The sequence below is a fragment of the Leiobunum rupestre genome, chromosome 7 (assembly GCF_980474605.1).
Source record: "Leiobunum rupestre chromosome 7, qqLeiRupe1.1.hap1, whole genome shotgun sequence".
NCBI lineage: Eukaryota > Metazoa > Arthropoda > Arachnida > Opiliones > Sclerosomatidae > Leiobunum > Leiobunum rupestre.
This window is the reverse complement of record NC_143390.1, coordinates 10115187-10133984: the sequence shown is the minus strand read 5'-3', so window position 1 is coordinate 10133984 and position 18798 is coordinate 10115187. Positions and strand designations below refer to the sequence as shown.

Genomic DNA, 18798 nt, shown 5'->3' with positions numbered 1-18798 from the left:
CGCATTGAATTTCGGTGTTTGTCAAGATTTTCCTGCGAGGAAATTATTCTAATTCCCAGAGCTTCTGAATCTGGTCGTCTAGTTGACAATGATTAACCGATATTGACCGTTCGCTGTCCTTTGTGGATACTGGTCCGGATACTGCCCAACCCAATATGGTATTGAAGGCACCTGGTGAACCTGGTGGACCCTTGCATTGACCATTTCGTATGACGTCGACGAATGTATCGCTGCCAAGTAGAATGTCGATTGCTCCTGTCTTGTAGAAATCTGGATCTGCTAGGTTGAGTCTCTTTAGGTGTGGCCAGTTCCGAGGGTTGACGGTATGGCTTGGTAGGTCACCGTTTACTCTTTTGAGAACGTAGACTTCAACGGTTAATATGATGTTGCTGTCGATACGTGATTTGATTCTCAGTGAGGTTGCACTGTGACAGGACCCAGCTCCAGTTGATCCGATTCCAGAGATGGCGATATTGACCTTGGTTCTCTTCAAGTTAAGGCCTTGAGCGCAACGTTCCGTGATGAAACTTACTTCCGAACCGGAATCTAGCAAGGCTCTGACGGCGTGGAATTGACCGTTGTAGTCCATTACTTGGACTAAAGCTGTTGATAGCGAGACTCCAGTAGAGGATCTTGATGTCATTACCTTCTTGATTTGACTAGTTGGCATGGACCCGTTTCCATTCCTTGTTTGTGTGTAGTAAAGTATTATGCCTTGAACCACAATTTTTGCATTTACCTGCCTTGCAATCGGACGATCGATGATCTGACTTCAAACAGTTGAAACAGAGTTCCACCGTTCTGGAATGGGTGCCGCCAGGAACGTACCACATTTATAGATTGAATGTGGTTCGTCACAGACAAGACAGGATTCTCGAACTGCGCCAGTGTGATGAATCGCTCTTTTGGTCAGTATGGATGACGATGACCTCTGCTTGTCTTGTAGCGTCTCCGATACGCTAAGGGCTCGGGCTCTTTGGTCAAGAAAATTAGCAAACTCTTCAACGGATGGTCGGAATACTTCCGCCGTGGGTTTCACCACCCCTCGGCTGCCCCATGGCAAAACCTTTTAACCACCAATTTTTTGAAAAATTTGATTTTAACGCATCAGTATTACCAAGAATGTATTGAAGTTAGTAAGAATATTTCAGCATAGCATTAACCCCTGGTACCATCCTCACAGCTTTGGTGGAGAAAGTTCGTCTGCATTTAAGGGGCATTCAAAGTCATACCATATAGCAATTTTGAATGGGAAAGCAGACGAATTTAAGCTACAAAGGCTGCGAGGATGGGAATCAGAATCCCGTAGTCCAATATTCTTAGTAACTTCAATACATTCTTGGTATTACTAAGGCATGTACAAAAGTACTGTAAAAGTTTCAAGTAAAAGTCATAAATATTTAACTATTTATGACTTAAAAAATGGTTTTGGATTTCATAATTTTCGCATTAAAAACCACGTTAAAATCTTATAACTTAGGTTTTGAAAAAGTCAAATATCTCAAAATTACGATCGTGTTGGTTAAAAGGTTTTGCCATGGGACAGCCGCCCTGTCCCTACGTATCCCAACGTTGGCGTGGCTGTTACCACGGCCGTCTCGAGATCTGCTTCGCGCTCATAGCGGCCCAGGCGATCGTACGAAAATCGCGTATGGGAAATTAGTTCAAAAACTTCTCACATCGTTTTCTGGCGCTAGTCTAGCCCCCCCTTGAGAAAATTCGCAGCCATGTTATCGAATGGGAGGAACTGCGCGGAACTTTGGAATTTCAATTATTATCGCGTAATGTGTAATTTTTTGTAAAATATTTTTTTAGTAATATTTAAGTTAATTAATAATAAAAAAGTTAAACACCTCTTGAGATTTTTTAACGCAAAGTAAAGTTTTGAAAAACGTTATTAAAATTTGGTCATTCTGGAGCCAGAAGTCGCCGTCGACGTTTTCTGTATATAAATGTAAACATAAACACATGGTTCTCCTTACAGCTGAATTTTTGCTATGTAGTAACTTCCAGAGGCCTTTGTTTTGTATTAATGTTTAAAAATTTATTTTAATTAAAGTAGTGAAATAAATGAATTTTAATTAACTAACTGTCACTTGGAAAATCACTATGAATGAAAATAGTGATGGGAACTTGGAAGGTATTTAAATCTGATAAATATAATAAACCAATGTGAATTTCCCACTGAATGATACACAACTAAAAATTTAGAAAACTAGAATTTACAACTTATGCACAAGTTCATTCACTTTCTCAAATTTTGCGGACAGAGTTTTGGTAATATTTGTGATAATTGGAAGTACAACCTTTCAACAAATTAAATCAGCAATTTCATTCGGTGATTATTATTCAAATCACATTGGATGTAAGGGCATAGAGCAATTTTGGCCACAAATGGATTTCAATGTTTTTTAAAATGGCAGGTGAATCCCGGAGATAGGGTACAGCTCTCTCTATGAATGTTGTTACTATAGCCATTAACATGATAAAGCTTTGCTGCGGATACCTAAGGTTTCCTCTGTCGGACAATTTTATCAATCCAACTAATGGTGAGTCAGAATTAGGCTGTGATACATTTTCAAGGCACAATTCGCAAAAAAATTTTTCCTCTAGGATTTGTACTACATAACCAGCCAAGTATGCGATACTTGCTAGCCGTAAGGCGCATCTCTGTGTATCTGGGTACTCATAACTTCAGATGGTAACGTAACTTCATTGCCGTTAAAAATAGTTGAAAATCCATCGAGTCTAGTATCAATCATGGCTGATAGATCTGTGAAGCTGTCTTGGGGAACGTTAGATGTTTTAGGTTTTGTTAATGATATAGTGCCTCTCTTAAGGTAGGATTCCAAACTGAATATAGTTTCTCTTGCCATTTTCCTGAGAATGCTGAAAAACATTTCAATAGCATCGCTCGTTAAATTTCTTGTCAAGACAAATTGGAAACCAGATTTAAGGAGGTATGACACGCAAGATATTGTAGACAATGAAGTTATTCTAATAGATATTATAGATTCATATGTTTCCTTTGTCAATATTTTCTTTAATTTGCGAATCTTTAGACCTTGATAGTAATAACTTTCCTTAAAATGTCCCACTACAAACAAATCTTGCGTGATGCGTAAGCTTCATGGACCCCAAAATCTTTTCTAGATATGTTCTTAGTCCATAATTTGCATAAACTTTCATCAACTGGAAACTGATGAAATTATACAGGATATTCTTCTTAGATTCACAGAATGGAACACAACAAATTTTTGTGGTGGGCATTTTTGCAAATTAAAAATAGGCAATATTTTAAAACTAAAGTTTGAGAAATATGAACTTAATTTAAAGAATAATAAAGGTATTTATTAAATAATATGAATAATATTGTGGTTATTTATTTAAAATTCTGATAAAAAAATGCGAATACTGGTTTGAAAATTTTGAAAAACAAAAGAAACTTTGGTTAGGCTTAGCAATTAACTAATAAAACTCAATATAAGCATATTACTTTAATTAAATAAATGTTTTAAATGAAAACTTATTAGATAAAGATCAAATCATAAGATGTATATCCCAAACTTTCCAGAAGTTTTTGAAAAACAATGCAAAAAGGATTAACTAGTTGAATTTACCGCCATAGAAAACTATTAAATATCCCGCTAATTTTTTACATTTAAGGGGGGGGGGGGCTCAGACAGCGCTCCTAGTGTTAAAAGAAGGTATTCGCGGAAATACATAGGAGAGGAAATCTTTGCCTGGGCCGCTTTGAGCGCGAAGCAGATCTCGAGACGGCCGTGCTGTTACACATATTTCACCTTGCTTAATCAGTTATTTGTGTGCTGGTGTCTAAGGCCTTGGGTCGACACCGATTTGTGTACCTATTTGGGTCCAAGCACGGCCAACTTAGATTCACTGCTACCGCGAGCTCTGCAACTTCTGCGATTAGCAGTGAATCTAAGCTGGCCGTGGTTCCTCCTACCCGGCGTTGCCAGACGTACGATAATTATCGCACAGTGCGATAATTTAATCAAAATTTTAAGAGCGTACTATAATTTTCATGGCGTACGATATCGTACCATTATTTCGATAATTCTGCCTCAACGTAGTATAATGTACGATAATCTTTAGATTTTTTTAAAAACCTACGAACGATTTTTATTTTATTATTAATTTTTATAACTTTTCTACTTAAAAATGAATTATATACATTTTCTGTACGCGTAGTCCAGAGTGTGAGTTTATTACTCCTAGCTATTACCTCAACATTTAAAACATTTTTAAACATATTAAGTTCAGTTAATAATGATAATAGACATTTTGTTTATTTCCCTGAAATAAAACTCCTGTAGTGCATTAAAAAATCATCTAAATTCAACGCATTTATGTATGAATTAAAATTTATCGCCAAAAAGTAATGTACGATAATTATCAGGAAAATCGATAATTTTTTGGCCTAGATACGATAATTTCAGATTTTCGATCTGGCAACGCTGCTCCTACCTCTCTCAAGGTTTCCCAGCTGTCACCATATAATTACAATTATAATTAAATTCAACTTCGTAATCTTAATATTCTTTATTTTAACCTGGTTTTTAGTCTAATCTTGGTAAATTATTTTAATTCTGTGTAAAACAAATATGTGTTGGTTAAGATTCTTAATTTTTTTTTTAATTTTAGGACATTAACCAAGGCTTAAATAGGAGGAAGAGGGAGCTATAGAAATGGAATAGCAATGTAAAAAATACATTTGAGCTTGGGAATGTAGACAGTATAGCACCGTAACTTTGAAACGTGAACGCCTGTAAGAATCTATCAGTTTGGTTTTCAAAATGTTGTAGCAAGTACCTGCCATTTATCTATTTTTGTATAGGCAATAAAATTTGGCATGCACATTCACACTGACATAAGTAACATATTAACTATAAGTATGTCAAAGAGCCTTGATTATCACCAAACTGATTATTACAGTTATTGCGCAATCCATGTTTTTTTCAGCACAGAGCCCCCTTGTATATAAAATATGCCAAAATAGAAATATACTAATGCCAAGAATGATAATATATTACTAAGTTCATTTGCCTTAAAAGTCGCTTGATGACTTGGGGCTAAGATCGTGCCTTGGGTGTTAGCCTAGCTGATAATAATAATAATTATTATTATTGTTATTATGTTACGGTTGACACTGATAATATATTTAGGAGTTGCTGTGTAAAACTTTCTGAACTTGGTAATGAAATTGTAAATTCTGTCTGAACTGTGGAAGTACATTTATACTTTCTTGCACATGAGACTGACAGTTCGTAGCTTTCTTGTGGTTGTAACCCGATTAGGTTGACCATGGCATTAAGACATAGATGGTGATAAAGTAATTTTTTACATTGCAGTATTGGGCCCTATCATTGCATGGACACTTACTTTGCCCCCCTCCCCCCTCTGCACTGCCCTATGCCTAATTTTTACTAAAACAAAACATACCTGCTTCAATTTTTAAATAAAGATTTTTATGGAATCACTGATTTGGGCACCGCCGATATATTAAAGTTATCTATCATAACAGTAGTGTATATGATTTTGTTCTGAATTAGAGATTCTTGGAAGTATTGGAAATTTCATAGCTTTTGCATATTATTCTAAAACTTTATTTCAAAAACTAATTTTCATCTAAATTTCTTTATTTTTTTTAACTTTAGATGATCGATGTTGTAAGTTTTTTTAATGGCATTTCTTCATACGCAAAGATTTAAGGTAAGTTTTAATATTTTTAAGTCGGTTTCTCATTAATATAGATAGAAAATAACAGAATAGCTTCTTTTATTGATATTCACAATAGTTCCCTAAATATATTTGGTAATAAGTTTCATTCAAATTGTAGAGCTCAGTAAATAATTGGTTATTTTAATTTTTCTTAACTTAAAAACCTAAAGTAAATAGTTTTTTTTTAAGTATCATGGTTTAAAGGTAAAAATAGACTAATAATAGAAATTTGTGAAATCTACAAGTTCTGGTATTGCCCAAACATTATCAATCCATTCGGCATCTGGGAAACGTTCAGGGCCTGGGACAGCACTCTTGATCAGTCCTTTAGTTCTCATATTAAGCCATACTTTTCCCTTGGGATATTCATTTTCAAGCAAGGATGATTCCTTCATTTGAGTTGAATAGCCTGGGAACTAAAACAAGCACAATTATATCTTTAAAAATTATACTCAATAATCGCTTTTACTTTGGGGGGCATATAATGGGCATTCTTCATGTCAACTGGGTACAGAAAGTGCTCGTGTAAGTGGTCTACAAATTCTGTAAATCTATTTTCAAAAGTGCCACTAAGGCTGATGTAATCCCAAACCGCTAAATGCTGCACTAATTCGCACAGGCCAACTCCTCCAGCGTGAGGGCAAACTGGAACTATAAAGAAGAATTATATGTATGAAACCGTATTGTTATTTTATGCTTGAAATAGCACCTCCAAATTTTGTTGCCATTAAGTAAACTGAAACAATTTCGTTTATGCTTCCAAGACGACAGCTATCAATTTGACAGTAATTCAAAGCTTTGGCCTGTAAAAATTGCTTGAACATGATTCTATTTTGACATTGCTCTCCAGTCGCTACTCCAATCCCATAAGGTTTCAATTCCTTCGTTATAGATATTTACTGTTTTAAATATACCAACAATATTATAAAAAGTTAAAAGTTCTCAAACTTTAGCTATTTGACTATGCGCAAGAATATCGTCAGGGCTTGTGGGCTCCTCTATAAAAAGTGGTTTAAAATCCTTTAATTCTACCATCCAGTCAATAGCTTCTTGAGTGCCCCATCGCTGATTAGCATCGACCATCTTAAAATTTATTAAGAAACATAAATACTGTTACACTGTGCAACAAAAAATTTATTCATTATCACCTACCAAAATATTGTCCCAACCAATTTCTTCCCTTATAATTTTTAATCTTCTTTTATCGTCAGCTAAGTCAGCTCCAACTTTGGCTTTAAACCTTTTAATTAAAAATTAAGAGGCACAAAATCAAGTATTTTGAGAATTCCCATTTTATCTTCAATGCTGACCCCTAATTGTTTTTTGGAGAAATAATGAAAAATGCCTTAGCATTCGCTACCATGTTCTTAGAAAAGAACAATGAAAATAGTACTGAAAATAAACTTTGCATCAGCTGCACAAAAAAGGTTACTGCCCTGAATTTCTTAAGATAGTTTCAATAAAGGGGCTAGCATTGAAAATCTGATTGCTAGCGTTTCAAAATGGAGATTTTGGAGTCATTGAAAAGTTATTTAGCGTTAGCAAATACTTACATAGTAAATCCCTCAGCTAGAAATTGCTTACAAAGCTGATTTGAGCAAATAGATTTATTAAAAGTTAAGTACATTATAATTTAATATGGGGATAAATGGATCCACTAAACACGATAGGGGAGAAACACGCGTCCACCCTCAGCCAATCTGTATGTTTGTTTAGGTTTTTCCTGTTAATGGAAAATGTCACTTTGTATTCCTCCATTCTCTTTTGGTTTTCCCTCTTCGTAGAGGTTCGGGAGGCGGCACTTGTTTCTCTCCTTATGAGGCTGGTGGAACTCTAATGAATCTAACCTTTCTCAACTTAGCATCTCCGTATCCCAACCATCCAATTTGAGTAGTGTATGCTGGATAACCAACTTTCAGAATTTCTTTTTCTAAAAATATAAAATATCTCTCTTCAAGTGAATCAGATCTAAATGAGATTCCACTGTCACATGCCTCTTTTTTCTTTATCTTTACTCTTCTGAATTAAAATGTCTATTAAAAATAAAAAACTTCAAACAATTACGCTCAAATAAAATTGAGATAATTAATGGTACCAATGGCTTCTTCTTTCGTCAAGACATCTTCACTAAAATGCTTTTTATTAATAAAAAAATCAAGTCAAGAGAAAAATTTATAAAAGAAATACTTACATATAACGAAAATCTATGATTGAAACCAACTTCTCAGGTTCCTTTATAGTGATATTTTAAATTATTTTAACTTTTTATTAATTTTTAAATGTGTTATCTAACCATTTCAACAAGTAACTTCCAGAGAGGCTTTTTCTCCTTTTTAGCATACATGTCCCATAACGCATTCAAAAGAGCTGCAGAGGCCAAGTGAATTACACCTTTCTCTGGTCCAACCTGAAATTTATTTATTACTGCATTACCTTTGTATCTAGCTATGTTTTTTCCTACGAGAGATACAACAGTGTAGCACTGTTATAGATTCACGCGTATGGCAAAGTGCTAATGAAGGGAACCTCCAGATTTGCATTCCTATTTTATTATGTTCATAAATATATATGGCTCACCCATCTTAGTTGTGTTTCACTGGTTACTTCCCGATAAAATTTGCCAAATTTGTCAAATATTTTGTTAACATCTTTTCCCATAAAAATGGGTGCTAATGCTTTAATAGCCTCAACAACTATTAAAAATTTAAGTTAATTATTATAAAACTGATTTCAATTAGGGTAGAGTTACGATGGAAACGAAGTATTTATCTTACCAACTTCTGTTCCCCTTCCTATAGTGAAAGTAAATCCATGTCCCTTAAGATTACTTCCAGCATAAAGAATTACATACGCTGCGGAGTAGTCAGGATCTGTGTGCTAAAGAGATATATTCTTAATTCAAAGGAACCATGTCATTGTATTTTTTTCAATATTTTAAATAAGGAAAAATAGTGTACAGGTTTATCCATCGGTTATATTTTAATTTTTTTAATAGAGAAAAATTTAGATTTTAACGAAATTTAACTGTGTGACAATTGTGATAGTTTGAAATTGAGTGATTGCATAATTGCACATTTTGGAAAAGAAACTTCGTTACTCTCTTCCTTGGTAAAATTACTTCCATGTTTGTTTGATAAACACGAGCTAAAATGTGTTAAAATGACTGTTTAAAATAATAAATTTTATATTCCAATTCAACAATTCTTTATTATTTTTTAAAAATAAGTTTTATGTGTTAAAATGAGTGTTTAAAATAATAAATTTTATATTCCAATTCAACAATTCTTTATTATTTTTTTAAAATAAGTTTTTTTCTAGTTTGGGATGTACAAAATTTTTGGTGGCAGTGATTTCTCTGGAATCCTTACCCTGAGAGTTTTAAAGACTAGTAATAACTTGTGGAGCTCTCCGCAAGTTATTACTATTTAAATCTCAGCAGTATTCCCTAGCTAGATTTATAATATAAATTATACATTTTATAAAGTCATTAACAAAACAGACTGCCATTAAAAATGGGTTAGAAAAATAAATTGTTAAATTTTAAAAAAGCTGCTACTTCATGACTTAGAAAAAAAACTTTATAAGTCATGAAGTAGCAGCTTTTTTAAAATTTAACAATTTAAAATAAACCATGGCTAAAAGATTTAATATTTATAGTTAGAAAAATAAGTTGTTACTTTTGATAATAGTACAGATGTGCCCTCACATTGTAGCAAGCGGGGACAAATAGTTAAAGGTAATAGTAAGTGTAGGGAGCTGTTGGCTCGCGTGGCATGAAGGGCTTGGCGCCACCCTCTTACGCATTGTAACCTGTCCACCTTTTTAAAGGCATTAAAAGACGCTCTATGACTTGGGCCTAAGGTAGTGATTATGATAGTATATTGAATGTAATTATTGTAACATAAATTTCAAATATTTTTATATAGTATAATTAATTTAAATCACCTATTACTTCTATGTATTTATGAAAATTTACGAACATATAGGTTATTTAGCTTTGTCAATTCAGAGCAAACTCAATAAAATTTCATTTCTATTTAATCATTTTTAATGATGATTAATTTAAATTTTTTTTACATTACTGCTACACTCAAATTATTAATTTTCTAGGAAGTATTGGTATCAAACCAAATTTCATAATTACAGCATCAAAAATTTAAAATCAAACTAAGTTATGTGTGCATTGAAGCCTAAGCTCCTGTCTAATGAGATGGCGCGGGTTTGAAAACCGTTAAGGACTGATAATTTTTAAGGAAATATTTGTGATAAAACATCATAATTATGTTAATTTAATAAAGGTTTAAAAAATGAAAATTTAAAATTTTAATTATCTCATTAGAGCTGCAATGTCAACCTGTCACCTTGCAATTGATAAAAGCCATCACACCCAATTATAACGCTTAAGATTGCTTTCTTGTCTCTTTCTGGTATATATGAATTCCTCTTTAGGGAACCAATGAGATACCTTGCTGATCAGATTTTTTTAAATTGAAGGAGCTTACTTTTCGAGCATCAGAGGGAGGATTGGGAACAACTCTAATAATCATCCCTATACTCTCTCTAAGTATAAAAAAGTACAGTCTCGATATTACAAAATATTTGTTTTTCAGAATTATTATTATATATTCTTCTACATTACACTATCTCCCTCTATTATGTTCTTGTTACAGATGTTTTTCTCTCACTTTAACTCCTTAAATTTATGCATCCTTTTTGTAATTCTAGAACTTAAAAATTGGGCAACATGGTCATTGTGACTTTAAAACAAATAATTTTTCTCAATACAAATATTTATATACTGGGGTTGATAATAACCCAAAAAGAAAAACTTTTATCAAAACGGCTGTCCCATGGCAAAACCTTTTAACCAACACGATCGTAATTTTGAGATATTTAACTTTTTCAAAACCTAAGTTATAAGATTTTAACGTGGTTTTTAATGCGAAAATTATAAAATCCAAAACCATTTTTTAAGTCATAAAAAGTTAAATATTTATGACTTTTACCTGAAACTTTTACTGTACTTTTGTACATCCCTTAGTAATAATGATGCGTATAAATCTAATTTTTCAAAAATTTGTTGGTTATAAGGTTTTGCCATGGGGCAGCCGAAATAATTTAACTGCTTAAAGGGAAAATAACCTCTCAAAGAATTAAAGGAATATAATTTCATCCTGCCAATCAGGCTGTACTAATAGTAGAAATGAAATAGCGACTGTCCCAGATTTTAATAAACATCTACCATAGTGTGCTTGGCAAATTCTGAAGGTAAATTACCAAACTTAAATATGGCTCCCTTTCATATTCCGTTATTGAACATTTTTAAATTATAATTTTTTTGCTGTTAAAGGAAGTATGAACTTCCATATTTATGATGGGTCAAAGAAATTAAAATTTCTGGAATTAGGTTTAACAGAAGCTAGGGGTGATATTTGCTAGCAGAAATATATCATATATATCTTATGAGATAATTAATTATTCACCTACTTATCTTGCTGATGTTATTCACCTGAAACATGTATCTACGCTAGCTCCTGTTGATTTCTCAAAAAATGTTTTGGGAAGGGAAGAAAAATAGTGTGGTGCAAAGACTGTCATGTATTGATTTTCTAATATTATTTCCTCAATAAAATATTGTTTATCAATAGGTAGATATATCCCTACACAGATAATTTTTTTCATTTTACATCTTGTAACTGGCATAATAGTGCAGAAACTAGGCCTAACAGATTCTGCTAGTTTCGCCCATAGATAAAATAAGAGATACATACTAAACTTCTGATGCTAGCTTATTAAAAACCAGTAGTAGCGAATGTTACCAAATGATTTTTCAGTTGGATCCTACTTCCGTTAATATTTTGTAGACATACTATAATGACTATAAACATTTATATCTAAAAAAAATTGTACACTGTGGTTTTTACATTTTATGCCGTTACAGTAATATAAGTGATATATTTAAATTCCTGATTTATTCTGTGAGAAATTTGCACCGAATAATAACCTGCAAAGGTACATTTTGAGTTACGGTTATGGACTAGATGGATAAACAATTTGTACACAATTCTTCTACTACTATTGTAAAAAGAACTATAAAATATAGCTCTTAGAGTTCCAACTTCTGATATGGTTGAAACATGTGTAGAAGACTTTTCAACGTAAGTTTCAGAAGAAACGAAAATAGTGTGAAGCTAAATACATCATAAACTGACTATTTAAAAAAAAGATAGTAAAATAATGGGTTATAGATAAGTAAATATCCTGGATTTAAATTTGACATTTTACATCATTACTGTACATTTAGAGAGTTGTGATGCTCTGTATGCTGTGTATGGGTAAGATATGTTTTCCCATTGAAAACTGTCTTGGGCCTTCGCAGGTACATGTTTTATTGCTACGGCCTGGATGGAAACATTTCTCGTAGAGAAATTTTACACTTGTGGTGTAAATGAAAATTTAGTAGAGCTAATTTTGAATGTGCGACTTGCTTTTTTTATTTTGTTCTTACGTTGAGAAATACAGGAGCCTACTCGAAATGCAAATTTATATTCCACTTACAATTAATCATGTACATAATTTTGTCATTTCTCTAGTTTAAAAGTAAATTATTGGGTATTTACCATAGCATCTGATCCATCTGCACTTAAAGATGTTGGAAATCTTATATCTTTTACTTCAATTTTATATATTATTTGACTTATTGGTAAAGCCATATTTATTGTAGAAGTTTATAGAGACTTCTTGCCACTAGATTTTTAAAAGCAGAAGAGAGATTATTAATGAAATTTTTTCTCGATATGTAGAGGGGCCTGTTTTTGAGGTTCGTTTTATTTCCAAGGTCAAATGTGATAATTTATCTCCAGACGTAAAATAAAAAAAATTGGCTTGCTGAAGTATGGTAGATAATTTAAAAATTAGATAGCTAAATAAAAAGATTTGTAGTCTACATTGAAACTTAACACTTGGTGTAATAAAACCCCATGTCTTTAGGATGTGGGCTAAAGTTAAGGTAAATATAAAATTGAATATATTTCTGGATGAGTTATTTTGTATTAATGGTTATAATCTTTTGTAGGGAATTGGAAATTAGATACCCTATTTAAATTTTAGTAATTTTTAACTACAGGAAATTGGAAATTAAGTATCATTTAAAATTGGTTCATTTTTTACTAAAGGGAATTGGAAGTTGACTACCCTGTCTAAATGTTATAAATTTTCAACTACAGGGAATTCGATATTCAATGCCCTAATTGTTTGGTTCATTTTTAACTACAAGTTACTTACAACTAGTAATTATAGATACCGCCATAAGTGGCATAATACTGCTTATCTAATTTTTGTACATTTTTAACTACAAGGAACTTGTAATTATAGATACTGTATCTAATTTTTGTCCATTTTTAACAACAGGTTATAGAAATTAGATACATTTACCCTATTTTAATTTGGCTCATTTTTACCTACATGTAATTGGAAATTAGATACTGTTTAAATATTTTCATTTTTAACTACAAGGAATTAGACATCATACCCTTTCTAAATTGGGTTCATTTTTAACAACAACAAGGTTTTTGAATATTCCTAAGCTAAGAAATCTTACTGAGAACACCAAAGTCTTAAAAAGGAATAATTCCAAAGTGCTGAAAATTAAATACTATATTAAAATTTGGGCATTTTGATTCCATGTAATTAGTTGTGGGACGAAAAATGTATTAGCTATTATAAGTTAGTTAATTAGAAGTTAACTTTAATTTAAAAACGAGTGTTATTTTATTTTAGAAAATATTGTAATAGTTATTTTATTCTTAAATTTTAAACCGTAATTCTATCATTTTTACTTTGATTTTATTGTTGGTGTTAATTTAATGTAATTAGGGAAGTACACCCAGGACTCATTTGTAAAAAGTATTGTAAGCTACTTAAGAGATGTTCCTAATAAATCTTTTTATTATTATTATTTCTTCAAAATACTTTATATTTTTCAGATACAGTTCCAAGCATATAATGGCTTTAAGTTAAATCCTGATTTATAAAAAAATATCATTGATTTAAATATTCTATCATACTTCAATGTATTTATGAAAATGTTCAAAAATGTTTGTAGCTATACTAATTCAAAGCAAACCCAATTACAAGTAGTAATGAAAATTATTTGACATTAAAGTTAATGAACTAATGAATTTGCCCAAGTTCGTTGCTCTCGTACCCCCGTAAAAATTTACCACTTCATGTATTGTTTTTACCTCACAGCTTTCAAAAGTGTCAATTGGCAATGGATTTAATGTTTAGAACTACAACTGCAATATTACCCTTACCAAAAAATAAGTTGGCTAAAAACCACTTAGGACAACTTGTATTTCAACTTGGTTTTCAGTTTCTATTTGGGACAAATGCCTACTTAAAAATAACTTAAATCCTCTTTATTAATCAACTTATTTCCAACTAAACCAGAATCAACATTTACATTTAACTACTTAAAAGCAACTTAAATCCTACTAGGGAAAAACCAACTTAAAAATATTATGTAATTTCCTGACTACTAAAAACCAACTAATTACAAACTTAGCAAAAGCAGTATTTTCCTACCAACTGAAAAACAACTTATTACCCCTTTAATAGTAACTTGAAATATGCTGACAACTTGAGCCTACTTAATACCAACTCAATATCAACTAATAATGTGTATACAAACTAAATACAAACTGAAATCCAACTTATTTTTTGGTAAGGGATACATCCTCAATAATTCTTGCCCGAAAACCATTTATCAATTAAGTAAAATTAGATTTGGGATTAACACTATTTCTAGATAAACCACGCAACTGTACTTCATGTGAAAAAATATATAAAATTAATTTAACATGATATAACCCTGAAATTATTTTAAAGTGATAAAATTGCCTGTTTTTATTTCAGAAGTATGTAGTCGACTTATTTGAATTAGTGTTGAAGGTAAAAAATAAAGGCGGGGGTGTTATGTTTCGGGGTTAATTTTCAGGAATGTATGTCTGAAGTTTGAACTTTGGAATTGGAAAGGAGCTTATTATATAAATATATAAATATTATAGAATTTTTTATTTGGTCATTTGTTTTTACTACAATCCTTTTTCCACGAAATTATTTGGTTCTTTTAGTTATAAATAAGCCAGTAGATTGCCCCTTTTTACAAGGATCATTTTGGCGCGTTCATCCCTTCTACTTCGCCTCTAGTCCTATGCTCGTTGAAATAGGCTTTTCCATAAAATAACGTGGCCTTCGTGTTTACTATTTTTCTAACTTCTACAATGCTTCCCAATCTCTCCCACTAAAGAGAGCTAATGAATTCGTCCATAGGTTTGACTGCACAATTTCAAGAACAAGTTGGGCAGTCGTAGCGAATTTATGGAAAGGCCTATTATGATTCCGCCCCGGGCGACAATGGCCCACGCTACGCCACTGCTTGGGCCTATGGTGGTGCCTTAGTTATTAGCCTAGCTGATTATTATTATTTATTATTGTTTAATTTACATGATTTAGAACCAAAATAAATTACAACAGTAGACTAGATTTGCTCTTTTGGGGCTCATACCTTAAATTGTTAGTAGACCCAAAAATTGAAATTTCTTGTATTCCTTGGGCTGTTGATCTAAACTAGCGATTGTATTATGTTGATGACACAGTTTTCGTCACGGAGTTGGTAGTGACGTAATTTTTGAAAAAGCTTATAAGATATTTTTATGAGTGAAGGGAATTTGACATTGTCAAAACTGAGTAAACTCCCATTACGGAAAATTATGATGATCTCATCTGAGGCTCATGGCTTTATCTATTATAAAGACTCAGTGTCGATCTGGCGATTGGCCTAAATTTGAGACGGGGCAATGCTGTTATGATGCTATTTTCTTTATACACACTATATTTTTGTGCAAAAACAAATTAAGCATTAAAAATATTACATTATTTATATTAATCCACATTTATTTTTCCCTTACAGACTGGAATAGAATTTTCTCTTCCAACTTTGATGTGACCAAATGATACCATTAGCAAGAACGTTTTCCTGGACAATGATTAATGAGAACGCGTCATTCAAAATGACCAAAAGTGACATTAAAAATATGAAGTTGAAATGTGTGATATTTTACGCTTGAAAATTTAGCGGATATTATCATCACAGTCCAATGAGTGGAGGGTTAGCTCCAAGTAAAAGTACGGTTTACGTTAGTAACTTGCCATTTTCATTAACTAATAATGATTTGCATAAAGTATTCGAGAAATATGGCAAAGTTATCAAAGTAACTATTATGAAAGACAGGGATACGCGCAGAAGTAAAGGAGTCGCTTTTATTTTATATTTGGAACGAACTTCGGCCTACAGATGCGTTCAAGCTCTAAATAACCAAGAGTTTTGCGGGCGGACTTTGAAATGCAACATCGCGAAAGACAACGGCCGGGCGAAAGAGTTCATTAAGAGGAAAGATTATTTTGATAAAAGTCGATGTTACGAATGTGGCGAAATTGGCCATTTAAGTTATAAATGTCCTAAAAACTTGTTGGGGGAACGGGAGCAACCCAAAAAGAAAGAAAAGAAGAAGAGGAAGCAGTTGGAGGAATGCAAAGAAGAGGAAGAAGACGAGGATGCGGCCTCCGAGGAAGACATAGATAGCTTAAGCGCTGCCATTAAATTTCAACAGCAAAAGGTTGACGAGGAAGAATATCGGCTGAAAGTTGCAACTGGCGACTACGAAATTGCCTCATCATCGATTCCTGTAAAGAAAATTAGGAAAAGCGCGTATTTCAGTGATGAAGAAGAAGAGGATGATTAATTTATTGCCTTTCGTTGTAAATTCCTTCCATTTTGTATAAACGAAATCAAAATTGCTCTTAGCAAATTCGTTTGTATAAAGTCTCCCTCAGCTTTATTAAAGTTAAATTGAAATAGTAAATTTTTTATCAATTTATACTTTCCGTTCTGTAAAGTCCAAGGCATGTTGATTAACCTTTCTAGATAGCGTACATGTAAGTCGACTCGAACCGAGAACGGTTTTCTTTTCCGGATTTCAACCTGGGAGGCGGGAACCCTAGCACCCGAAGCGAGAATCTCACCCCTAGACCAAAGAACCACTATTAAATTATTTTAAATTATCCGTTGGAATTTTAATCGATATCAAAATTAGAAACCGACAACGTTGAGTCTGTCCGGAATTTGAACCCGGGACCTCTCGTACCCGAAGCATGAATCATACCCCTAGACCAACGGACCACGAATATGTTATTTTAAATGCTCCGTCGGCATTGTAATCGATATCAAAGTTATGAAATGTAAAAGTCGCAAGCCAGCCTTACCGCACGGTACTGACAAGTCCCAAATAGAACGAAACCGGTCTACCGTTGGAAATTTTGGCTATTTTATTTCATTTAATTTTTCCCTCAAAGATCTATTTGGTCCGAGTTTCGCGTCATTTTGTTCGATCAAAGACCTATCGGTACGAGCTATTTGTAAGTTTTTAAATTTCTTCAAACTTGTTTAGTGTTTAACTTTTTTATCCCTCTTCTTAATGGACTAATCTGCTTATTCGCTCATTTTATTACAAAATTATGAACCGACAACGTTGGGTCCGTCCGGGACTTGACCCCGGGACCTCTCGCACCCTAAGCGAGAATCATACCCCTAGACCAACGGACCACTACTTAAGGTGGAGTGGCGGAGTGGTTAGCACTTTCGCCTCGCAGCAAGAGGAGCCGGGTTCGATCCCAGCTTGTGGCACTTGGTGAACACTCGGAACAACTCCTTCTGCGTAGAGTTTGCAAGTTCTATCCCCACTGGCTTAAAGGGGTTTTCCCCCGAGATCTTCGGTTTCCCCTTCCACAAAAACTTGTTGAGGTTAACGGTAATAGTTAGTGTAGGGAGCTGTTGGCTCGAACGCGTGGCATGCAGGGCTTGCCACCACCCTCCTACGCATTGTAACCCGGCCACCTGAATTAAAAGGCTTTAAAAGTCGCTCGATGACTTCGGCCTAAGGTGGTGCCTTGGGTATTAGCCTAGCTGATTATTATTATTACTTAAAATGCTCCGTCGGCATTTTAATCTATATATATCAAAAGTCGAAACCCGAAACCATTGGTTCCGTCCGGGATTTGAACCCTGGCTAGCACCCGAAGTGAGAACCATATCCCTAGACCAACGGACCACTTTGGAGTTATTAAAAATGCTCCGTCGGCATTTTAATCTAACTCAAAAGTTGAAAACTGAGAACGTTGGGTACGTCCGGGATTTAAACCCGGGACCTCTCGCACCCGAAGCGAGAATCATACCCCTAGACCAACGGTCCACTATAGAGTTATTAAAAATGCTCCGTCGGCATTTTAATCGATATCAAAAGTTAAAACTCGAAATCCTTGGGTTCGTCCGGGATTTGAACCCGGGACCTCTCGCACCCGAATCGAGTATCATACCCCTAGACCAACGGAACAGAGACGACATTTTTAAACTGCTCCGTCGGCATTTTAATCTATTTCAAAAAATAAAAACCGAAACCGTTGGGTCTGTCCGGTATTTGAACCCGGGACCTCTCGCACCCTAAGCGAGAATCTTACCCCTAGACCAACGGACCACTATGGAGTTTTTTGAAATGCTCCGTCGGTATTCAAATCTAACTCAAAAGTTGAAAACTGACAATGTTGGGTCCGTCCGGGATTTGAACCCGGGACCTCTCGCACCCGAAGCGAGAATCATACCCCTTGACCAAAGGAAGAGAGACGACATTTTTAAACTGCTCCGTCCGCATTTTAATCTATTTCAAAAGTTAAAAACCGAAAACGTTGGGTCCGTCCGGGATTTGAACCCGGAACCTCTCGCACCCGAAGCGAGAATCATACCCCTTGACCAACGGAACAGAGACGATATTTTTAAACTGCTCCGTCGGCATTTTAATATATATCAAAAGTTAAAACCCGAAAACGTTGGGTCCGTCCGGGATTTGAACCCGGAACCTCTCGCACCCGAAGCGAAAATCATACCCATCGTCCAACGGACCACTATGATGTTATAAAAAATGCTCCGTCGGCATTTTAATC

General features: G+C 33.9%; 3 protein-coding genes and 1 non-coding gene across 6 annotated transcripts; 1 reads left to right on the top strand and 3 right to left on the bottom strand.

Moving 5' to 3' along the window:
- Nucleotides 1–43: 43 nt before the first annotated feature.
- On the bottom strand, nt 44–670 carry LOC149934401 (uncharacterized). Its single transcript, XM_090153440.1, has one exon. It carries the CDS (start codon nt 668–670, stop codon nt 44–46), a length of 627 nt encoding a protein of 208 aa, XP_090009566.1.
- A 3831-nt stretch (nt 671–4501) lies between these two features.
- Nucleotides 4502–16654, top strand: LOC149934399 (zinc finger CCHC-type and RNA-binding motif-containing protein 1-like). Of its 3 annotated transcripts, XM_090180805.1 has the most exons (4): nt 4502–4594; nt 4666–4789; nt 5679–5733; nt 15716–16654. In XM_090180805.1, the coding sequence occupies exon 4, from the start codon at nt 15903–15905 to the stop codon at nt 16545–16547; it is 645 nt and encodes a 214-aa protein (XP_090036931.1). In that variant the 5' UTR covers nt 4502–4594; nt 4666–4789; nt 5679–5733; nt 15716–15902; the 3' UTR covers nt 16548–16654. The 3 variants fall into 3 exon arrangements, with proteins under 3 accessions (XP_090036931.1, XP_090036932.1, XP_090036933.1); XM_090180806.1 differs by lacking the exons at nt 4502–4594; nt 4666–4789; nt 5679–5733 and adding an exon at nt 6323–6412; XM_090180807.1 differs by lacking the exons at nt 4502–4594; nt 4666–4789; nt 5679–5733 and adding an exon at nt 12734–12751.
- On the bottom strand, nt 5783–12507 carry LOC149934400 (mitochondrial enolase superfamily member 1-like). Its single transcript, XM_090180804.1, has 14 exons — nt 12363–12507; nt 8517–8619; nt 8320–8435; nt 8036–8149; nt 7934–7974; nt 7838–7869; nt 7737–7775; nt 7590–7672; nt 7296–7330; nt 6895–6982; nt 6691–6825; nt 6452–6623; nt 6212–6393; nt 5783–6158 (listed from the first exon to the last, which is right to left on the bottom strand). Exons 1-14 carry the CDS (start codon nt 12453–12455, stop codon nt 5958–5960), a joined length of 1434 nt encoding a protein of 477 aa, XP_090036930.1. The 5' UTR covers nt 12456–12507; the 3' UTR covers nt 5783–5957.
- Nucleotides 16655–17335: 681 nt separating the features above from the next.
- TRNAP-AGG (transfer RNA proline (anticodon AGG)) lies at nt 17336–17407 on the bottom strand. The gene has a single exon. It is a non-coding gene; the product is annotated as a tRNA-Pro (tRNA).
- Nucleotides 17408–18798: the final 1391 nt, after the last annotated feature.